Consider the following 15,389-nt stretch of genomic DNA (forward strand, 5'->3'; position numbering starts at 1 on the left):
TTTTGTCCAACCAACAGTCCAAAACCAGAAGATATTCAATTTACCACCATATGAAACAGAGAAGGCAACAAATCATAACATTTAAGAAAGAGCGAATATTTGGTATTTTCCCTTGATAAATTAGTTAAACGAATAAATGCTTATCAAAATTTCTTATGATTATTTTTCTGTCGATCGACTAATCAATTTATTAACTTATTGTTTAAGTACAATGTAAAATAGGGTGGAAAGTAGTGCACAGATATTGAGTCCCTGGTTTTAGGTTAATAAGTGTCAGTTTGAGGTCAGGGTTAGGATTACATAACCTGCAGTGGTGCAGCTAAAAGTAAAGTTTCACTTTGTACTGTAGTGCACCCTGATAGTTGTGTGTCATTACCACGAGTCTATTGACATTGAGTTTTTCCATTTTTAGCATCCTGTTTGCCCAGTCAGGATTGGCCACCTACACTAACTCAGCATAGTCATCCAAGCGGTGGAGTCCCTCCAAATGGTGTGAGTGGGAGGAGAGATGAGGGGGCAGCAGAGGGTAAAAATCAGAGGGTAAAAATGAACGAAAGAGGCTTAACCAGGCTTGTTCCGGTGACAAAAGACTTAGAGAATGACAGGTGCTAATTGTGAGCGCAGGGAAGGAAAAAGACAGACGAGGAAATCTAGAGAATTTACAGAATAAAGTTCAAGAAATCCTAAAATAAATTGATTGGGGGGAAGAAACTGGGAAGTAGATTTGGATCGCTTAAAGGAAGGTTTGCTCAAAATGGGTAAGTGGACCGAGGAGATTTTTTGTACTGAGGGGTGCAGACCTACAAAAAATGTTTTGCATTATCGTACAAACTTAGCATTGTTAAGAACCCTTGATTTACCTAGCTTTATTGTTCATTTGAACTGCGAGTACAAAGGAGTTTTGTGCGAAGTTAATTGGGTATATCTTAGTTCTGTGGCTAATTATTTGTAATTTTCCACTGGCAGTGACTGGGCAATATCAAATGATTCCATCATATTCCAGTACATTACTCATTTGCCCCTTTTTAACTGTGAGGTCAGATAATGGCCCACTGTATCGTTCGTCAGATGCTTTTGAACTTAAGTGCATAGTTGGACAAATATCTGCCCTTGCACTTTGGGTTCACTGATCAACTGCACACACATGCGCTGACCTGCGTTCCTGTAATAATGTTACGCCTTTGCAAAAGCAGGACATTCCTGGTATATTGTGGCCACACCCATCAAGTGGTTCACCTTTCTTATCAGTCGTAAAGGCTGTGTATTGACTGATATTTTGCAACATCTGTGTCTATGACCTAAAGTCTGCTTTATTTATAGTCAGCCTTCCAGTAACAGGTACCTGTGTGTGAGTGCATGAGCTTGTGTGTGTGTGTGTGTGTGTGTGTGTGTGTGTACACTCTGGGAGGTGTCAGAGGAGGATCTCAGTGGGACACGTAATGATGTGTGCAGCAGTGCGGCAGAACTGGGTCACAGGGAGGTGGAGAGAGAGAGAGAGAAAAAGAAACGAAGAGAAAGAGGGAGAAAATACTGACAGCTACCGAATCCACAGGATAGAGGAGCTCTGCATGTTCAAATTCTCCTGCAAAACCTCCAGTCACAGTTTTCCTCAGGGAGTTCCCTCTGCTTTGCCCTTTTCAAGCTTTGCTTTTTAAAACATGACACTAGACATTGGTTAACAAGCTCTTAACAGGGTATCATATAACTGATTCCCAAAAAATTAACAAAAAATGTACTTCTTTCTTTTTTAAATAGATTTACAGAAATTGATTCCCCCTTTCTTCACCTCACCGTCCATTCATCCTCCCCTCCTCTCGCCCTTCTTTGTCCTCACCTCTTGTATCCTGTTGTCCCGTTAACACAGGCCTTGTCTATCAAGCTCTCCTCTCTGGTCTTTACTCTCTCCTCCCCTGCGGTGGCAGAAATTGCAGGCTTGACTGACTGTGACATCCTATAAAAATGGATGCCATTGTACTGGCTCAAAGTCCTCAGCCAGGTACCACAATGCTCTGCACGAGAGACATGGTCTCCATTTACGGGTTTCAAGCACTAGTTTTGCCTAGTGGAGTCACTGGGATAGGGTGTTGAAAGGCATTACATACAAGTTTGAAATTTCAAGAGGTGAAAGATGACAAAATGTGATTTTTTTCAAAGTGAAATGGAATGTACTTGTTTGTAGAAAAATTGCTTAAGTGGGATGAAATATTGGGCAAACAAGAAAAATCAAAGACTCGACAAAGTTATTTGATTTCATCCTCAGGGAAATGTGAATGTCTGGACCAAATTTCAACACATTTCACTCTAAACCATAAATGTCAACCTCATGGTGGTTCTAGACGAAAAGTCAAAGGATCACCAGAGGATTGATCCTCTGGACACCCTGACACCATGTACCAACTTTCATGGCAACCCATCCAGTAGCCGACTTTGCCATCTAAAAATTGGTATCATATGAGAATTGTCATTGCTTTTCAATGATAAGCCTATTATTCTCGCTCCTATCAATTCATTTGTCATTTGTTCACGGAGAGTTTGTTGGCACTGAGGCTTTCAGGCTGGGGAGGAACATGTAGCTCCTACGCTGGCAGACTGGGCAACAGCAAAAACGCAGTCAAATCAGTCTCCTTTCAGTTTGAGTGTCTCTTCTGGGAAAGCAAGATGGCGCCGTTTTCCTTAATTCATTCGCCATTGAGAGGGAGATATTATTTTATTAAACTGTGTGTGAAATCTGAATCTTGCCTGAACCCTTTTAGTTGTCTGAAAAACAGCCGGTCTTAGATTAAAGGATTGCAGGTGCGGAGATGTCCCTATTTCATTTGCTTCAAACATCAGTATAAAACCCTTTACAGTGTATTCACTCCATGTGGCATTAATATCAGCCTTCCTGTCTGTTGTTTTAAATGCTGTTTTATTACTTGTCAAATAATATCTGCTGAGCAGAAGTATTTTGTTTTCATATTACTCACTCGTATGACAGCTGAATTTCAGACTGTAACTCTTCACGACCGCTCCACATTGTAGTTAATGTCAGGCCAATGTGTGGTGTAGGTTTGTGCCTTTGTGTGCACATACTCCTCTGCTCTGACTGTTTAAAATCTGTTTTGGTTAGCTGCCATTTTTATTCATTTCTCTACATAGTAGAGGTGTTGTTGTTCCTCTTCATCATTAACACAGAAATTACGCTTGTTTTTCTGTGTGAGGTGTTTAGTTCATTTGTACTCGCAGGAGGAGTTGGCAGTAGAGTTTTCCCGACTGTCTTCACCCTGCTGACAACATTTCTCTGTCACTATAGCTCGCATCAGGCGCTACTCAGACGTGATGACTCTGCCGGACTCTTTCATCCAACGCCAGCAGCTGGACGCCAGCATGGCTGACACCTTCCTGGAGCACCTATGTCTGCTGGACATCAACCAGGAGCCAATCACAGCGCGCAACACCAGCATAATCTGCACCATTGGTGAGTGTGACATCCAATCGCAGACAGTGAGTCTCAGTTGCAAGTTTCTTTTCTGGCATCTGTTGTATATCACCGCTGGGTCCCTGTCACACAGCCAGCTCCTGTGTGCTGGGTGGCCTTCAGTGTGTTGGCAGGGTCTGATTCTTGGCTGTGGTGCTTTTCAGCTCTCGCTGCTTTTCCTCTGCCCAGGAAAAAGAGAAAATAATTTGAAGGAAGCACAATATACAAATAGCTTTTTAGCTATCCAGGACTGCGCTTATTCAGGGGCTTTGATTCACTAATAGTCATTCATCATCGATTAATCTGCTGATCTTGATCAAATTTTTCTATAAAAAAATCAGGAATATATGAAGAGATAGTGAAAAGGGCCCATTTCAATTTTCCAGGTCCAAGATGACATTTTAAAACTCTTTGTTTTGTTTTATTAATAGTCCAACATCCAAAAATATTCATCTTATTTTCAAATAAAACAAAGAAAAAAGCAAATCGTCACAATTGAGATTCCGTGATCAGGAAATATTTGTAATTTTTGCTTGAAAAATGACTTGAACAATAATCAAAATTGTTGATTTTCTGTCAATGGACCTAGTGTTTCAGCTCAGTATTAATCCTCTTCCTTTCAGGTCCTGCATCCCAATCAATCCCCAAACTCCAGGAGATGGTCAAAGCAGGAATGAATATTGCTCGTCTGAATTTCTCTCATGGCTCACATAAAGTATGTTCACGTTATGTTTGTGTCTGTCTACCCTCTCTCACAATTACAGACTTACACACACATGCTTTGGTCCTTCATTCAGTCATGTATCGATTCTCTCTCTGTCTCCCTACTTTTGTCTGTCAGTACCACGGTGAAACCATTAAGAACATCAGAGAGGCAGTGGAGACGATTACCTCCGACCCCTTGTATTACCGGCCGGTTGCCATCGCCTTGGATACGAAGGGTCCAGAGATCCGCACCGGCTTAGTCAAAGGGGTGAGCATATTATGCTTCATTTATCAAACAATCTAAACCTAATCAACCAGTCACATGCAGTCAGGTATAAGAGGCACAGAAAATATGTCAACTGCCCTACACGGTGCGTACCTACTGCTATTTTTTCCCGAACAGGAACTGTTGCTGTGTGCTCATTTCCTTTCTCATCATTATCTGAGTGTGTTGTTCTTTGTGCTGCACGCTGCCTGCTTTGCTGAACGAATGACCTCTTCATGTCTTGATTGGTTTACAAAATGCTCTGCATGACGTGCGAGCTGCCCACTGACTCTTGCTTGTTGTGTCTCCTCTAAAGTCTGTTTAGTAGCTCAATTAGAAGATAAAATACATTTACTTACAAATGTGATACACATATTTATATGTTGATTTGTTTATATTTTATATTATATATAATCTTTACAATATATTTTACCAGCTAATTTTTCTGTCATACATATCACGGACATTGACATCATTTCATTCCTTGCATGTTTTAGCAGATGACATTTTAGATTAGCATGAACAATGTTGATAGGTAGATGACAGATACTCTATAACAAAATAATAAAAACACAAGTACAAGTACACTTAAGCAGTCATTTTAAATCCAAAAAGTAGGCAACAAGAGTAGAGCTCAACAGATGTTTTATACAAGGCAGTTGACATATTTCTGTGACAGTTTTAACCTCATACAGTACAAAGTGTATCAGCCTATCACCGTCACTGTCACTCAAAATCTCTGAAATAAATTACCAGAACTACTCGGCCACAGACATTGTAAAACACACCTGCCTGTTGAAGGTCAACGTGGCATAAGTGAAACAGACAGTGGTAATAGTTGGATCGAGCAGATTTCAGCCCGGCTCAGATGTAGGTTTTGGTTTTTACGTCAGCAAACAGAGAAAGATTCTCTCTCAGGATGAGAGGCCGTGCTCTGTGAATAATAGCAGAGCATGAATTACAGCTTAATATATTTCTTTTTTCCAAATTGGTGAGTCACACACTGAATTTTGTTGGTTCTTATGATCATGGTAAACAATATGCAGGACAGTTCGTGTGTCCTTCTAAACACCCTCCAACAAACACAGAAGCTTGAAACAGTGCTTGAAAGACACTCTGTACTTGCACCACCACTCCACCTACAGAGATGATTTCCTTGAAGCATATTTTCTGGAAACAACTAGGGATGATGCATACATGATAACACCTACGTTGGGTTTGTGAAGGCCAGTGTGTTGACATTAAAATGATCTTTAATGCACCAATTATCTTAAAAATGATGTCCCTCGAGTGCACCTTGTTTTTAAAAATGTGTTGATAATAGAGGGACGATAATGGTGTTTACCTAAAGGCAGCATTAATTTCTTTCCAATGTGTCTGGGTCTGTGATGTTTTTTTCTGTATGTGTGTGTGTTTGAATAGAACGTGGAGCTGAAAAAGGGCAGCCATGTTCGTATTGTGACAGCGGAGAGCGACAAAGACAAAACAGATGGAAAGATTATATGGGTGGACTATCCCAGCCTGCCCAAAGTCCTCAAGGAGGGAGGAAAGATGTACATTGACGATGGCCTAATTGGACTCAAAGTCACAGAAATAGGTAATACACATAACACCGACTTTAACAAACCTGTAGAAAGCATACCTGTCTTACATCTGATACCACTTCCTTCCAATTTGCTAAAACTTATTTTCTTTTTTTATGATTTATATTTGATTAATTTTGCAAGCAAAAAAGGGAAAAATTCCCCAATAAGAAAATTATTGAGAAAAAAAAAAACATCGAAACAAAAAAAGAGTATACTTTATGGGCACAGATATACAGTATATACTTCTGCATGCACATTTACATACATACTTGCAGACCTAAATGCACATACAGTATGCCTACACACATTGATACAAACATATATATATATATATATATATATAGATATATATGCATACATATACATACATATACACCTATTTACTGTACCTGTATACACAAATATTAAGTGTCCTGCTTTCCATAGATCTCTTTCTTCCATTATTATATACTTCTTCTAACTTTATTTGCCTTGTTATCTATACAAAGTCCATAGTTTATCCTATGCTGTATTTTGTTGCTGCATTTCATCGATTCATAGCATTATTGTCTTCACGTGACCACTCCGTTTGGTCACATAATGATTGGCCCAGTCTTTCATTGTGAATCTGAACTACTCAAACAGGGAAACCTTGCTTAACTGAATACCCCATTCTTCCAACCCCTTACCACATCTGCCTCTCCACCAGGATGCTGGTCTGGATCATATCTGAGGCTCTACTGTCTCCGATTTTCATCAAAATCATAACTTTAAAAATCCCACATACATCATAGACCTTCCTCTAATAAGTCCAAACTAAAGGGGATACACAAAGCCTGAATGTTCTTTCAGATCTTTAGTTCTTCCAATAATCTGCATTATGCCCTGCAAGATGAAACTTGGCTTTAATTACATAGATTTCTTAGGTTAGAGTAACCTAGAGTTAAGTCAACCAACACAGTCTTTCAAGAGAAATGTTTTTTTTTCCTGTCCTCAGTTCAGGGATTTTCTAAGTACTGGATTCTAATTTAGGGTGACTTAGAATTTTTTCCAAACAGCTTGTAGCTGTGATATAACAGGATGGCATCCAAACTCTAAGGGCTATTTTAATTGACTTCTTTTCTTTCCGTAATTCCTCCCTCTTTGCAGGCTCTGACTGGTTGGACACGGTGGTGGAGGCTGGCGGGGTGCTCTGCAGTTGCAAAGGCGTCAACCTCCCCGGCTGCGACCTGATCGGCCTGCAGGCGGTCAGCGAGCGAGACGAGGCTGACCTGAGGTTCGGGGTGGCCCAGGGCATCGACATGGTGTTTGCCAGTTTCGTCCGCTCGGCCAAGGATGTCAGGGATGTACGGCGGGTTCTGGGGGCACACGGACGAGAAATCAAAGTGATCAGCAAGGTGGAGAGCCGGCAGGGAGTTCAGAAGTGAGTCACGGGAAATATGCTTCTGAATCAAAACCATTTAGGCGCAGTTACTTTGAGCGATACAGTAGCTGAAGGCAGTGAGTCTTTCATAATGAGGATGTGACAGGACTTATAAATCCACTGCTAATGGCGATCTGCCCCTCCTGTGGACAGCCAGCTGTCAGTGACGAATGGACATACTGTATGTCAGCTCTGGATGTTACACATCCATGATAAGCAATCTGTGTGGCTGTCTGTGAGTTATAGCAGCCACTTAATATATCTGACACAATTTATTTTACAGCTCTCTCATCTGCATTACTTATCGTATCTCTTGCTTCCTCCTACTGCTCATTGGTTTCTCACAGTGTATAACTACAGCTTTAATTTAAATGGGATTTTTTTTAGATCGGATCATAAAGATTAAATTTTACATGATTAACAAGTCCTGTTTTACATCTCTTGCAGCTGAATTTTTTTCTTAAATCTGCCTCATCACAGCTTCCCGCTGTCACTTATGGATTTGGATTTCATCCAGATGATTTAGGGTTTAGATCACAATGCAACACTGTCCTCAATATGTTATCAAGATCCAGAGACAAGTCACAAAATCTTGCTTTTGCAGTTTAAAACCTGCATTCTAATGTATTCTGGATAATGTACAGAAACAAAGTGCTGTTATTGTTTTTGTCCTTTCTGCCTCTGCTTTCTGATTCCTGCTCACTCCTCTGTTTTTGCTCTTTTCCAACTCCTTTTTTTTATCCCAAACACTCAATCCTTCGCCTCCTCATCCCCCCCCTAATGTGTCTGTCAGTTTTGAGGAGATCCTGGCCGAAAGCGATGGCGTGATGGTTGCCAGGGGCGACCTGGGGATCGAGATCCCAGCGGAGAAAGTCTTCATCGCTCAGAAGATGATGATTGGGCGCTGCAACTCTGCCGGCAAGCCCGTCATCTGTGCCACACAGGTCACAACCGGACACAAACACACCGACACAGCAAAGGATGCAGACGTGATAAATTATGCAGATTTAGACCCTGTCAGCCAATGAAATGTCACATGGGTCCTGGTAAACTAACATTAAAACCTAACAGGCACACATTAACCTTAATGTCCTACATAATGTACTCACACAAGCACACGCTCACTTGTCCAATAAATTCATTCTCAAACACACACACATTTCCTCTCTTTCGTACCCTTCTCTCATTACACACACACACACACGCACGCACACTCCTGCAGCTATGTTGAGTCACAGTGCTATATCTTGTTTATGCTACAGCTCTTGACTCAGAGTGACAGCGTTACAGCATGTTTGCTACTTGAGACCTGAGCCCACAAACACCCACACACATACACTAATCAGCATTAGTCGCAGCTTCTTAGCTAGTACAAAAATGCTGTCTCTCAGGCAACGCTGCGAGCTATCTCATTTTCCAACTGTCTGCCTTGCTTATTGACTCATAATACTGAGTCTCCGGCATGCCAATAATGATCCTGCAAAGTCATACTCGCCTGCATCTCATTTCTCCTCCACGGCTCTAGACATATAAAGATATGAAATGGTTTATTTTTGATGAATTAATTGATCCCTTTACAGTGGCTGATGGAGACTTTTTGGTCGTGCTTAAGACACTAATGTGAAGCTTATGTATTATGTGTACGTGCTTGTGTGTGTTTGTAGATGCTGGAAAGCATGGTGGCCCATCCACGGCCAACTAGAGCAGAGGGCAGTGACGTCGCCAATGCCGTGCTGGATGGAGCCGACTGTGTAATGTTGTCTGGGGAGACTGCCAAGGGACTGTTTCCTGTGGAGGCAGTCGCAATGATGCACTCGGTGTGTGTGTTTGTGTGTGCATGATGTCCATTGTGTTACATCTGACTTAGTGTCCTCTGATAACTCTCTCTCCCCTCTGTCTCCCCCACACACTCATTCTCGGTATGTGTCTCCCAGATCTGCAGGGAGGCAGAGGCAGCCATTTTCCACCAGCAGCTATTCGAGGAGTTGCGTCGCCTCACTCCTCTCTCCTCTGATCCCACAGAGGTCACAGCCATCGGAGCTGTAGAGTCCTCTTTCAAATGCTGTGCTGGGGCCATCATAGTCCTCACCACTGGTGGCAGGTGTGTATACCAACTCTATCGCCACACAATAACGTCAGTATTGGACAATTCTGCAAAACCCTGGATTACTTTCAATTACTTTTAAAAATTTTTTTTTTTAGATTGATACCCTTCTCATGTATGTACATTAAATATGTACCTAGACAGCTGGTTAGCTTAGCTTAGCATAAAGAGTTGAAACAAAAGGAGCTAGCTAGTCTGAAGATAGAGCATGTTAATAAGTGAGCTTTAGAGGTGCCGGTATGCAAATTTTGTTATCTCTGGAAAGAGTCAGGCTAGCTGTACCCCCCCCTCCACTTCTGTGTGCTAAGCTAAGCTAATTTGCTGCTGGCTGTAGCTTCATATTTACTGTTCAGATATGAGAGTGGTAACGTTTCCTCCGCGCAAAAGGCACACTACTGCGCGCTTTGGCACTAAATGTTGGTGTTGGACACAAATTGTCCAACAATGAATTGGACTGAATTCAAATTGGATGATGCAAGTCCAGTAACTGTATTGCTTGGATATTGGGCTGTTGTACACACTCAAATCCATGCACGTAATGGAGACATTTACCATAGACTAATTCCTGGAAGCTTTAGAACTGAGTAAACATCACATTTGCAGTTTTTGAGTTTATCTTTTTCATCCTCTGCAAACATGCAGTGTACAGACTCTTTAAAGGTTGGAGTGACAGATGTTAGTCTTCTATCCCAGAGCAAAGCTACAAATTGAATATTACAGCACTATTCCTTGCCTTTGCATCCTCAGGGGTAGAGTTTTATTGACTATAGTGTTTATTGTGTTCCCCTTTTGTTTTTATGTATTTTTGTGTGTTTTGACTGCTTCCTTTGAAAACTAGCTCCCCTTTCTGCCACAACAAATATTGTGGAAGTGAAGAAAATAATGAACGGAGATGCCTCCATCCAGGTGTACTGCTCTTAACATCCAACCATGCTCTGTCACATTTAGTAAACTGCTGAGCAGGTGTAGTTTACTTTAGATCAAGATGGAGAAAATCTATGTGACCCTCATCCCTGAGAGTACAGTTCAGAGACTCGGATAATCAATCCCAAGAAGCATTGAAGATGTTCTGGAAACTCATGGTGGCTCAACATCTTACTAGGACATTTAATATTGGTTTTTCCTTTAATATGTCACCGACCATTGGAAAAACTATTCATGTGTGTCAGCAGTGATAATTTACTTTCCGTCCTCATCCCTTTTTCCTCCTCATCTCTGCAGATCGGCACATCTGCTTTCCAGGTACCGCCCTCGCTGTCCAATCATTGCAGTCACAAGAAATCCTAAGGTATCAGCCACTTACAATGCAGTCTTGAGATCCCTCCACAGGCAGCTTAACACCCATTCACACCATGACTTGTGTGCGCCTAACAACTCACATGATGGCTGGGTGGGTCAGCGATTCACATGTGACCTCAAAAACCCTCAAAGTGTTATGAACCCTACAAGGGGTTAAATGCCTGGGACTCCCCACCCGTCATTTAGAACTGATTAAGCATGGAGCTTTCTACAGAGCTTTTTCTTCTGAGACAGTCGTTTCAAAACATGAGGCACAAATTGGTTTACAGTCGGTCATGATTACCTATGATTTTAAAATCATGTTTGGTTAATCTGCATAAGAACCCCCCTGTACACGCAAATCTTATTTGCTGCACATGGAGGTCAGAGTCAGATTCAGAGCAGCACATCTGGACCTGGTCCAGCAGTGAACTGCTGCTGGTACGGTAGCGTGACCCTACTAATGACAACACCCATAATTTCTCAAGTCAAAGGGTCGTCACTCTGTTGGATATTAATTCTGATACCTTTTAATGAGCAGAGAACTCTGGATGAAATTACATTTAAAAAATATGTATATGTTGCTGAAAAGTTGTTATATATTTAATGTCTATAAGTCACATACTCCAGGTTATTATTTTGACTTTTCTCCAATAGAAAGAGACAGTGTTGTCGTCCTGAGGGGGAAATTAATGGAAAGGCCATAGGAAGTTTAAATCAAAGGGTTTTATCCTCTTGAGAGCATGAAAGTATACAAAATGTATTTATTTATTCATTGTGCACAAGTGAAAATTTGAGCCTGCAAGTTGTACTGGAGGAAAGTCCAGGCGTGAAGCAAAAGTATTGATAAATTGAACATGCAAAGCAAAATTTAAAGGAAGTTGGGCTTTTCTTTCTTGAGATGACCTTGTCATGGATTAAAATGTCAGTGAAGAGGAAAGTGGTCTCACAGTGGCATTAGATCAGTGGTTGCTGTATTTATTTTATGGAGTCACAGGCTGAAAGTCTTGAATGGACAGACTGACTTACAGACATTTGTCACCATATAGCCCCCATCACAAGTAAAGAAAATAAAATCCAAATTTAGCACAAAAAAAAGTAGTAATTTGACAAAATAAAGCTTCACAATAAAATTATGGCTGAACCTTCACTTTAGTATGTCACTGTCCTTTACTTCAGGTGGCCCGTCAGTCCCAGCTGTTAAGAGGAGTGTTTCCTGTCCTCTTCCACCCTCTGCCTGCTCCTGTCTGGGCAGACGATGTAGACAACAGGGTCAACTTTGGCATGGACATAGGTCAGAGTGTGTGTGTGTGTGTGTGTGTGTGTGTGTGTGTGTGTGTGTGTGTGTGTGTGTGTGTGTGTGTGTGTGTGTGTGTGTGTGTGTGTGTGTGCTGTTTGTCTTATTCTACGCATTCATTAGCCTGCATTGTTTGCATGCTGGGATACTGTCTTACTCTTACACTGCGTCTCTGTTCCTCTCCACCCACCTCCACAGGGAAAGCAAGAGGGTTCTTCAAATCGGGTGACATGGTGATTGTGGTGACAGGCTGGATCCCAGGGTCCAATCACACCAACATTATGAGGGCAGTCAGTGTCCCGTAACAACCTGACCTGACCTGGACTCTCAATCTGACTGACATGCTGCCCAGACAGTGTTAGGCCCTCTTTAAGACAGTCCCTTTAATGTTGATGAAAAACTGAGAACCACTACCAAAATTATGACAAACACATCATTGTTGTTTAAACTCAGGGGTATTGTGAGGGAGCACTCACCACTGGAACTAGTCTCACGAATGTTGAATCTGTGTATAACGTGTTTTAAAAGCGATGACTCCCACCAAATAAAACTTGAATCATTAAATTTAACACGCTGTTCTCCTGTTCATGTCGGGGCTGAAGCTTCACTAACTGAGCCTTCCAGCCTCTTCTTTTCATCTGCCTTATTTGTGTGAATAATATTGGATTGGAAATGAATGTTGCCCCCTTGCCAGCCATTATTGAAGCATATCATTACTGACAGACTTTATAGAATCCGGAGATAAGGCTTTCATTTCTTTCCATAGTCCTGAACTTATCTCTATGACAGTGCAGTTCTTTTGGCTTTTACAAGCAGGGCCAGGAGATGCAGAGACGACGGGTATTGGACTGCATCTCCTTTTGTCCACTGAGATGACCCAGATGCCCACATCTGCATACTGTTCTCCCATAAACTAATTATATCTGATCCTGCTTGGGGCTTTCTCTTGTCTGATGATCTTTTATATGACGTCCTCTCCTTTCTTCTCCAGGCATCCTCCTTCCTTGGTGTTTCCTTTGCAGCTCTATTGTTTCTTGAATGATCCTCCCAAAGTTTATTTCAACCTCTTTCTACCACTAATAGCCACTTTTACAGAGACAGAGCATGTTAACCACTGTAAATGTTTTTGTGGTTGACTTAATGACTTTCAAACACATTTAAAGGACTCTTATCTTTATACTTCCAGATGGGGCCTGTGATTGTGGACTACTGTTTTTATTGATGCATTAATGTGTAGGAAGTAATTTAATTTCACAGCTGCTTGAGATGATGCTAACTAGTTTATATACTGTTGGCGGCATTTTATAAAATGGCCATATGTCCTGTATATGAAATCTTAATCTGCAAAGTAACTAGTAAATACAGCAGTCAGATAAATGTAGAATACAATATTTGCCTCTGAAATGAGTCGATTTATAAATCAGTTTAAAATAGAAATACTCAGGTAGAGTTGAAGTAGCTACCTGAAAGTAGTAGTTAAGTAGAGTATTAGAAAAAAACTGTACTCAGTTACTTTTGAACTCTTGATGTCATTTCTAAGTATCGGGTGTGAACTCTCAATTCAAAACACCGTGAACACCATGCTCCACTTAATCCTCAGGTTTATGAAGTGAGAAAAATGAGTCATTGTGTATTTTACCGAAAACGCGGCTGGCATTAAAACACAACGTTCACAACGTCTTTTTACATTTACCGCCCTCGTATGTCAGCTCTGGGTTACGTTAGAAAACGAGCATTGATAAAACACTTGATCTTTATCTAGCTCAGGTGTGTTTGGAAGAGAGGGCGTTTAATGAACATAATCTGATTGTGTTTGACATCTGTTTAATGTCTTTTAATATTTTTCGAGCCTAAGTTGTCCCCGTTTTTTAAAATCGCTTTCCCCTTTTCCGAGATTTAAATAAAGTTTCTACATCGCTCTCTCCACCACGCACTCCCTCTCTGTATTGGTGAGAGAAGATGACGCGCGACCCGTACCTGCGAGCGATGCGTGCGTCTTGCCGGCATGCGGCCTCGGGGGATGGATGATGGGGATGCGGATGCCATGGCAACAGGCCGATTAGATCCAGACCTTTATATGCACATTTATTTATTTAATATTTCATTTGTATGCGCTGCGCGCCTCTGTGGACGCGTCTGCTCGACCTCTGAGTGTCGAGTCAGGGTAGTGAATTTCGGCTGGACTTGATCGGCTCTCGACAGCCCGCGAAGGAGCAGCCGCCTTAAACGCTCAACAAGTTGTTTTATTTTCCCTTTTTTGAGAAGGCTTTTGAATTCGTCGGAGCGCACCGCTTTGCCGCGGCGCAGCCGGTTCTGTCGAAATACACAGCCCGTTTATCTGTCCTCGGTGCCGTGTGAGGGGAAAAGGACGCGGCTGTATCCCTGTAGTCTGGACACGATGTCATTGAAAGTCGGCACAGGGCAGCGGCCGCTCATCGGCTGAACACCTGACCAAGTTCACCCCGGCATCAGTCTGACAAAGCCTCCTTGCTCTAGAGCCAGTGTCTCCCCTGGCTGCCTGAGCGCCTCAGTCACGGGTAGGGCAACATTTCGTCGCGGGATTCCACCGTGATGAGTGTTTTTCCGCTCGGATACCGAAAATGACAACGTGCCGCGGAATGCGTGGCAACATGGGCTAGATTTGGGGTAATGTGGCTGGTTTCCCTGTCCGTCCGTTTTTTTCTGTGTGCGTGTTCCTGGTTGACGATAGCGTGCGTGTCAGAATGAATCAGTGCGCCTCGGAGTGTGAGCGCCCGAGTGTTCCTATAATGCGCGTCCCTTATGTCCATTAACAACCCATCCCTCCTGACAGAGGATCAAGTGTCCTTGTCATTCTTCCGCGGATGAATGTTCCCCAATCCACCACCTTACCGATCAGACCCACTCTTACATAATGATATGTTGAAAATAGCAAAATTGGGTGACCAGCCCGGACAGACACAGACACCGACGGCCAATGAGCGGCGAGCTCCGTAACCTACAAAAGACCGGGAATCCGGTGCCAATATGACCGGCGTCGGAGCGTTGAGGGCGGCTGTGGAGAAGAGAGGGAGGGCCTCGGGCGCAGAGCAACGTTTCAAGGACGAGGAAGGGAGAATGTTACAGTGAAACCTGTAAGGGCAAACGAGACTCTTGAAGAAAAGAGGGAAAGTGAAGCCGCTGGCGGCAGACTGGCAGAGTGAAGGACTGAATATTTGGATGGGGCTTTTTCCAAGGGCACCGAGGCAAGGATGGCCACATCGGCGGAGAGAGGGCGGAGGTATGAGCTGTCGGCTCCAGGAGAATGACTAGAGAC

General features: G+C 42.4%; 1 protein-coding gene across 1 annotated transcript; it reads left to right on the forward strand.

Moving 5' to 3' along the window:
- The first annotated feature begins 487 nt into the window (after positions 1–487).
- On the forward strand, positions 488–13,216 carry pklr (pyruvate kinase L/R). The gene is made up of 12 exons (XM_040118823.1): positions 488–758; positions 3,293–3,457; positions 4,081–4,172; positions 4,299–4,430; positions 5,850–6,024; positions 7,142–7,415; positions 8,209–8,359; positions 9,080–9,232; positions 9,350–9,516; positions 10,741–10,807; positions 11,977–12,091; positions 12,293–13,216. The coding sequence occupies exons 1-12, from the start codon at positions 755–757 to the stop codon at positions 12,397–12,399; spliced, it is 1,602 nt and encodes a 533-aa protein (XP_039974757.1). The 5' UTR covers positions 488–754; the 3' UTR covers positions 12,400–13,216.
- The last annotated feature ends 2,173 nt before the right edge of the window (positions 13,217–15,389 follow it).

The sequence above is a fragment of the Xiphias gladius genome, chromosome 22 (genome assembly GCF_016859285.1).
Source record: "Xiphias gladius isolate SHS-SW01 ecotype Sanya breed wild chromosome 22, ASM1685928v1, whole genome shotgun sequence".
Classification (NCBI taxonomy): domain Eukaryota; kingdom Metazoa; phylum Chordata; class Actinopteri; order Istiophoriformes; family Xiphiidae; genus Xiphias; species Xiphias gladius.